We start from the raw sequence: 8491 nt of genomic DNA, 5'->3' as shown, positions 1-8491 counted from the left end.
CCACAACATATTTATTTTTATGTACAAAAACGCGTAATATAAAGGCGTCTTTTGCAAAACAAAATAAGGTGTACCACAGCAATAATAAAAAAAATATACATACGTATTACATACAAAATTTTAGAATACATTTTTAATTAATTAATTGTATATTGTTCTGTGTTTATAAGTAAGCATAATGTCTCATTATACTTCAAATATGAGTTTGGTAAATAATAACACATCATAACAAATTATAAACACCCTGTATAGGACCCTGTTTAAAGCTTAATACTTCAAAAAGTTACCTTTCAAGTGAGATTTGCTTTTTCTTCTTTTTTATGTTTTTAATTAAACATTAATAAAAAATATTGTATTAATTTAAAATATATGGGGCATTTTTAGAAAAATCGATTTACAAATAAAATAAAAAGCTTATAAGATATAAACCTAATTCTTTGTTAAAAATTAATCAAAAATGATATGATTTTATTGACCTTTCCTTCTGTGGTAAAAAAAAACTAAAGGAAATTAAAAATGCAACAAAAAGAGAGAGAAATGAATATAAAGTTTATACCCATTAGATGATAATTAAATAAATTGATAATAGTTCACTTATTTCATTATGCAAAGCTGTAATTTATATACTCTACAATAAGCTACACAATACAATTAAATCTTAGAAACAATATGCTTGCATTTACAAAAACTTTCTGTGATTCAGTGTATTTATACTTTAGAAATCGGCTTTCAATTCGAATTAATTCAGAGAAATTGCGTGTTTGGTGTGTTTGGGCTTTTTTAATTTTTTTCTTTTCTTTTTTAAGTGAATGAATTTATCTACATAACTCTTGCATTTTTAGGTTTTAAAACTTACCATTTAGTAAATGAAATGTAGGACCTAGGTTTCTTGAAAGCTACATACAGTCAATTGATATTATGGAGCACTGACATTAAACTCTTTAGCTTGTATATGCACACAATTTGACTGTACTCTTAATCTAGGATTTTGAATGTGCAATTAGCCATTGCAGTGTAATGTCAATGTTATCCTTTTCCTTACACGAGATTGAATAGCAGCATATTTCTCTATCTTGAATAGCTGATAGGTTCCTAAAACAAATAACTTGAAGAGATGTACATGAAATACTAATAATCTTACATTCTTTCTATTAAACCAACTTCATCGAGAGCATGTGGCAAGTCTCTTTTATTTCCTAAAACAAGAACAGGAATACCAGCTAACTGTGGTTTATCAAGCAAATTGTGAAGTTCATTTCTTGAAGCTTCAATTTTTTCTGGGTCTGCTGCATCCACCATGTATCTAAATGTTAAAAATACAGTATCATTTTACAATCATTTTTAATCAGTTTAATAACAAGCACAAACGTACACAATTGCGTTTACACCACGACAATAACGTTCCCACATTGACCTGAACCTCGGTTGTCCTCCAATATCCCACACTTTAATGGTAACATTTCCTTTTGTTATTTTTCTCATGTTAAAGCCAACAGTGGGAATCATGTCTTCACTAAACTGCCCAGACTTAAAACCATTAAATTAATATTAAAACACATCATAAAAGTAATTTGTCAACAATTGGACTTGCTTTTATCAAATGGACCCATAACATAAGTCGTTAAACTTACAGCGATAACGTTAACGAATGTCGTTTTTCCGGAATATTGCAGCCCTACTAATGTTAATTCCATTTCTTCTTTCCAAAATAAACTCCGGAACCAGTCCAGAATTCTGTTCATCAAAGCCAACATCTTCAGAAGTTTTTTTTTTCTTCAAGACGTAAAGAAAGTAGTATATATAAAAACTTCTTAATTAATGTACTGGAAGGCGTAAGTAACAATGAATCACAGGATACTCATGAATGATAACACATTTACACAATCCGTAATTTTATTTCAATTTTGGATAAACTATTTCCGAATTATCACACGAAAACAGATGCACTGTATTGTATTCTAACATTTATCAAACGTCAAACCACACTTGTCAACAGTTTAAGATCAAAACTAGAGCCATCTTACAAACAAATGAGAAACTTATAAAAAGCATGGGCGTAACATTCAGAATTTTTAGGGGAAAGGAATATAAATAAAAATGGTAAACAATAGCACACGTTTAAATTAAATTATATACCAAATAATTGTAATTTGAGCAATTGCATGCGGAAGGAATTATTAATATATAATAAATGTGAAAATGTAAAAAAAAAAGATCCAAGATTTAAGACGTTCACATTATTTATTTTTTACAAATTAGTAAACATGTCGATAAATAAATAATTAATGAAACGTTAACTTTTCTTTGTTAAGTAATAATATTACAAAAGGATAAATCTTTGTAGAATTAATTAATGGAAGAATAAATACAATGACGATTTTTTAATATAACAATATTACAGAGTTATTAATGTGTAACAGGAATGTAACAATTATTACCATAAAAAATACAATTTGATATAAAAGCACAAACACAATTACTTGTTTACAAGATTTTTTTCTTCACAATGCACCAAAGAGGGTGGTTTATTTTTCTTGTACATATGTACCTTCGTATAATGTACAGGGTGATTGATCAAAACGGTCAATTAAAGATATCGAGATTAAACCTTCGACCATCGACTTTTTCAATTCCTTTCGGTAAATCACCCTGTACAGAAATTTCTGTTATACATATATCAAATAAGTGCCACGTTGAATTGGACGCACAATTAGAAACATTGTACTATTTACAATCTAATTAATTAATAAAAAGATTCTTCAAGTGTGAATTTTTTTTATCTGTGTTGGCTGAAAAATATTTGGTTCTACAGTCATTTACGTATAATATTTTTTGCTTAAATCTGGAAATCTGGCACCAACGAACAGTATAATTAATTAATTTCAATTTGTCTAACACATCTATTTCCCTAACGATCCCTAACTCTTTTCTATTTATATTTTCACAGCAAAATAAATACTTTTTTCTTCTATCTTCTGAACAACGGTATAAAGTCGGAGGCTTTTCAATTGAAATTGCAACATTGAAAACAACAAACAATATAAACATTCAAATTACATAAAGCAACTCAAACGGTGAGTATCTAATTAACCTATTAAACCTATTAATAATTGCAAGCCTTTTCAGACGGTGGTTCTTTTTGTCTACATTACATAAAAAATAATTTCATTCGAATCGAAACTTTTTCGGTTTTATTATTTTTTACGAAAATAAAATGCATTTCAATACTTTACTCTAAAAAAAAAAGGGAAAGGAAAAGGTCGATTCGCCCCTACTGTACATACATGGAATATTATACTATTAGAGACCGCATTTCGTTCGCAGACAACGTCATTATCAGCGGCGTACGTAAGACGCGAATTTGTTGCATTTCTCAAATATTGCACCTTAATTTTACCCTGTAATTGGGGTAATGCAGACAAATGGACTGGTTAACTACCAGCTGACATTGGCCATAAATAAAATTAAGTTTGTTTTTAATACGAACAACGAATTTTGATCGTCGACCTACGTACGGACCTTACATGTGCGAATGAATTGCGATCCCTCATTATTATTATTAATATCAACACGAATAGATAATAACAATTATAATCTGGAGACATTATTGTTACGAATATATATGTGATATACTTACAAAAATGCAAAAAATACTATGGCAAGTCCTTAAAGTGTACAAAAAAAAAAGAAAAATATGGCACAGTCGTACTGACTACAAATAACAAACGATGAAAAAAAAAATGAGATATAACAAAAGATTAACTTTTATATGCTTTCAATGTTATAGCACTTACATTTGGCTCATATAATTGCTAAGCTTAATTCTAATAATCTTTTATGAGGTACTAGTAGTTTTTCAGATGCTTAATGTGCAATCTTATTAATTATTACATTATTTATAAAGATACAATTCAGAAAAGTGTTTCGTCGCTTTCGTTAGATACGTGATAACAGACAATTTATTTAATCGTACTCGTCAATCGGTCATAGTAAGTTTCTTTCTCTTTTTTTTTTTTTGAATATAACAATTTTAAAGGCACAAATTCCAATAGAGAAATGTAGGTACATTTTGTTACCACGTCTCTGACAATAGTAAAACGAAACAAAGGAAATTATATTTCCAAGGATTTCTTTTTTTCTCGTTATTCTTCTTTTGTAATTTTGTATACAAATAATACTGGCACAATTAAATTAAATGAGTTGGAAGTGTTTTGTTTTTTGTTTGTTTCGACTATACTATCTATAATAACTAATAATTAAATATAACAAAAAAAAATGCACTTCTTATTACACGTAATCGTTCGTTTATATAATAGATAAACACTTTTAATTAATTAAAAATTATCAACTATAGTCTATAAGTCTTTATAAAAACAGTGGGTAGGTACTAAATACAACAATAATTATTTATTTAATAGTTAATAGCAAAATTAACGAACACGAACGAACGTATTTTCACATCATATACATATATATGTAGGTAAATGTGCAAAAGTTTTGTGTAAATAAAGAATTAATAATAGCAGTAGGTATTATTCAGTGAGTGGAAGCAGAACAGTTACGAAAAACAGTTGAACAGAAGAAAAAACATTCGAGTATCTGGATTCTACGACACTCTCTTTTCTTTAATTACGAACATTAGGTATGCGAAGAAAAATATTCGAACACCTGATAATCACGTGTAGGTAATGTAGGTACTATTAAAAAATGCCAGAATGAAATAAAAAAATGGAAATTAGAAGTGGAAAGGGGAGATAACAGTGACACTAGAGGGTACCATCATGTTGCGGTGTTTGATTCACCGGGGTCTAAAAGTGCCACTGTGATCCCCCCATGTCATCTCATTCACCTGGGGTGCTACTCGAAGCCCATCGATCGAATTCGATCCCGGAATCTGGACTGACGCCTATATTAGCGAAAGGACTCAAGAATTCCGTATGTTGCCTGCACTTACAGTTGTTCCCGAGTCCGTCGCAATTGGGACAAGCACGGGATGGGTTCTGATTATCGATTTTTTTCTCGTCCCTGTCCCTCTGTTCCTGTCGCAGTTGATAAGCGAGATCGCTGGGACTTTGGGAAGACACGTCCAACTTCAATTGTCTTTCGAAGTTGTAAAGTTGCTCCATGAAATGGAAATTGGGAGCTATATTCGCTTTCCTGTCTCGTACCATGTTGAAGGCATCTTCCAGGCTCAGGGACAGCTTGTACATGAGATACGCCACCGTTATAGTCACGCTCCTCGAAATTCCTGCCAAACAATGCACGAGGACACCCTTCTTCCTAGACCTCGCCTCATCTACAAAAATTACAAATAAAATGCATTTTAATATCAAAAAAAAAAAAAATACTAATCTCGTAGTATTTTCAATAAAAATTTGAACCAAAATAAAAAAAAACGAGAGAAGCAAACAACTTGGCACTTCTTTTATTTTTTTATTGATCGTCCAGCAACTACGCCGTGTTTAATAAAGCATTCAGCTGTTATTCTTCTTTGTTTCAACGCTATCTATCTACTGAGCGAAAATTACCAAAAAACAAGAATAAAAAAAAACAAAAAATAAAAACAAGTGATCCAATCCATCCCACGCACGGACGGCTTCCTCCCTCGACCTTAGCAGACACGGAGGCTACAGCAGCCGCTGATGGAAGGAAGGTCGGATGGATACATGGTTATTCAGTTTCGGAACATTTGTTTTGCGAAAGCGTGTTTTGTTTTATACTTGGTTACATTCTTGGTCGAAAACGAGCAGGCAAGTGAATGGATCAAAGCAACCTGCTTCGTTGACCTACATTACCTTCCATTCATGTTTGCTGAATGAAGGCGAACGGCGGCAGTAATACGTGCGGGGGTGTAGACAGAGAACGCCGACGACGCTATCGCCTTTTCTCTCGCACTCACGTCGCGTATCTATATACACGCGTCATTGTCGTTTAACTTCTTGTCATTTATCGATTTTCGGGTGGGCGCTATGAGAAGGCGGCGGACGGCTCTGGATCGCCCACGCGCCCCATTCGCGTTTTAAGTAAACGCAATCGCCAGCAACAATATCGCAAAATGTTATCCGGATTCGATATATATACTTTCGTATACATTGAGGCCAACAAAATAACACAAAACTAAAACCGCCACAATGTCATTTGGGGGTGCAATAGGGTAGGTTTTATTTGAATTTATTCTACAATATGGGTTTCCATGTACGTATGTACTATCTATTATTTACTGATATGTTAAAAATTAAAAAACCCTCAAGGCAATTTATAAACTATATATAAGAACTTCACGTCGTTCGTCACTGCCAGGGGCGCATTTACAAAACGTTTTCTTACGTCAGTTGGCTGATACTGCCCATGAGTAATGTTAAATTTGTTTTTAAGTAATATTTAGTTGAGATCGTCGGCCTAAATACGGCCCTTATGCCCGAGGACGACGACGTGCGCTCATTAGTAATTTATTTTTGAAAACTTACCTATAAATTCTATGGCCCTGGGAAAGTGACTAGCCAAATTTTGGGACCAATGGTCCGTTATTGGAATCTGCATGTACTTTATGTGCCCCAAATCTTCGAACACATTGGGCAGGTCCGGCGTCACATTTAAAACGTACTGAAATTGTCAAAAACACACTCTCAGAAATGGGAACGGATTTGTCAATCATCTAATCAATTAATTAATCAATTGATATAAAACTCACCTGTATACTATGTTTGGCGAGAGCCTGGCTGTCTTCACTATTCGCCGCGTTCCCCAAGAACAAGTACGGTAAAATTTCGACGGGGAATTCCTTGTCGTCTTCTAAACCTGTTAACAAAAAATCTATGAGGAATATCTTCATCCCGTTCACTCTCCAGTTATTGCTATTCTACGAATGCGTAGAATGGGCTAACATATTTTTTTTAAATTTAACTCAAAATTAAAAAAAAAATGATTTCACCCTTCTCCACGACTCCACCACCCAAGAAAATTAAACTATGAACAAGATTTTTTTTCTGAAATAATATAATTGTCCATTTTATTTTTGTAGCATTGATAAATTTGATTATTATATACGTCGATGACACAAATTCCCAGATTTAGATTGCAGAAAATTATTTGGACGACCTCAAGTCTCTGAGTTACGACGACAGTTATAACGTCATCGTTTATTTTAATTTGATAAATCGATACCTAGATAATAATAATGCGTAACAAAAACTTTAAATGAAGTTGCAGAATGGGTGATCAATCAACTTTTTTCAATTGATGCAAAACGACAAAATAATGCCCAAAAAAATAGCGGAATCTAAAGCGGAAAGGAAACAGAAAACAAAACTATTTTACAGGGTTGACATGATTTAAATCTAAATCGATGATTAAAATCGTGATTTTAATCAATCGGATTATTTTGAAAATGAAATAAAACACACTTAAAAATGTACTTATCTATTCATAAAAGTAAAACCTAGAAACATTTTTATATTAATATTTTTTGTATATGATGATAATTAAAAAAGGATTTAACTGCTTTCTACAAAAACACAACTTTTGTTTTTTTTTTAAATTATCGATTTTGGAAATTTTTTAAAAAATGACGATTTTTATCAACCGTGCTGGTTTAAGTATGTATCATTATCAATCAATCCTTTTCGCTCGGTAATAACGTTTTTAATTATAACGTACATATTGGATGTAACAGTATCATCACAATAAATAAACACAGGTACACTTGGTTTTCGTATAATTTACAAGTACAAAGCGGAAGTTTGATAATACACGTTATCAAGAAGATAAATGGAAGATTCAGCACGCTAAATTAGATTATACTTATATACCAACAATCCCGGGAATTTGCTTTGTAATAAAGTCGACGTTACAACAGGAAACAACCAATAGAATTATTATATGTACATGCACTCGATTACGAAAACGGTAATAACGTCCAAAACAATTTAGTCCAAATTTCAAAAATTTTGTGCTTAATAGAAAAGCTCATTTACAAAAATACGTAACTTTTCCAAAATGTTATTCATTATGGAACATTCCAGCGATTAAAAAATAATAAACAATGCATTTCTTTTCTGACAGAGTTATTTTTTATAATTGTAGCTTCGACCTTAAAAAATGTTTTTGACTACATTTTCGCAAATATTTCTGCAATTATGATTTCGGAAAAAATGTTTGTTTTTGGGTTCCTTATCATTAGACCTTTCTAACGGTGCGGCTTCCCATATGATATGAGAACTTTTAAATGCCTAACTGAAAAACACACTTACAAAAATACGTAATTTTTCCAATGTTATTCTTTATGGAACATTCCAACAATTAAAAAATAATAATCAATCAATTTCTGGGAGTTATTTTTTATAATTGTAGCTTCGACCTTAAAAAAAGTTTTTGACTACATCTTCGCAAATATTTCTGCAGCCATGACATTTAAAATTTGGACAAAATATTTGTATCTGGGTTCCTTATCGTTAGACCGTTCTAACAACATCCCAAATGACAAGGATCTTCA

General features: G+C 31.7%; 2 protein-coding genes across 2 annotated transcripts in view; both read right to left on the bottom strand.

Moving 5' to 3' along the window:
* Positions 1-790: 790 nt before the first annotated feature.
* LOC108744328 (ADP-ribosylation factor-like protein 8B) lies at positions 791-1990 on the bottom strand. The gene is made up of 5 exons (XM_018480034.2): positions 1881-1990; positions 1632-1823; positions 1373-1527; positions 1142-1303; positions 791-1092 (listed from the first exon to the last, which is right to left on the bottom strand). The coding sequence occupies exons 2-5, from the start codon at positions 1752-1754 to the stop codon at positions 981-983; spliced, it is 552 nt and encodes a 183-aa protein (XP_018335536.1). The 5' UTR covers positions 1755-1823; positions 1881-1990; the 3' UTR covers positions 791-980.
* Positions 1991-2842: 852 nt separating this feature from the next.
* The window catches only part of LOC108744412 (dual specificity protein phosphatase Mpk3), a 21413-nt gene continuing 15764 nt past the window's right edge, over positions 2843-8491 (bottom strand). Inside the window, exons 3-6 of the mRNA XM_025976323.1 lie at positions 6692-6859; positions 6468-6603; positions 4850-5296; positions 2843-4697 (exon numbers count right to left, since the gene is read on the bottom strand). Coding sequence (XP_025832108.1) covers positions 4639-4697; positions 4850-5296; positions 6468-6603; positions 6692-6859 — 810 coding nt within the window. The 3' untranslated portion in view covers positions 2843-4638. The remainder of the gene's footprint in view (positions 4698-4849; positions 5297-6467; positions 6604-6691; positions 6860-8491) is intronic.

Source organism: Agrilus planipennis, unplaced genomic scaffold, assembly GCF_000699045.2.
Source record: "Agrilus planipennis isolate EAB-ADULT unplaced genomic scaffold, Apla_2.0 scaffold17, whole genome shotgun sequence".
NCBI classification, from domain to species: domain Eukaryota; kingdom Metazoa; phylum Arthropoda; class Insecta; order Coleoptera; family Buprestidae; genus Agrilus; species Agrilus planipennis.
This window is presented reverse-complemented; position numbering and strand designations above follow the sequence as displayed.

Excerpts from the sequence above, each read along its gene's own strand:
- LOC108744328 (XM_018480034.2), bottom strand. The coding sequence starts at position 1,754 with ATGTTGGCTTTGATGAACAGAATTCTGGACTGGTTCCGGAGTTTATTT. Across the intron at positions 1,304-1,372 it reads CGTGGTGTAAACGCAATTGT|ATACATGGTGGATGCAGCAG; the intron begins GTACGTTTGTGC and ends TTTAACATTTAG. Across the intron at positions 1,093-1,141 it reads GTTGGTTTAATAGAAAGAAT|GAACCTATCAGCTATTCAAG; the intron begins GTAAGATTATTA and ends TATTTGTTTTAG.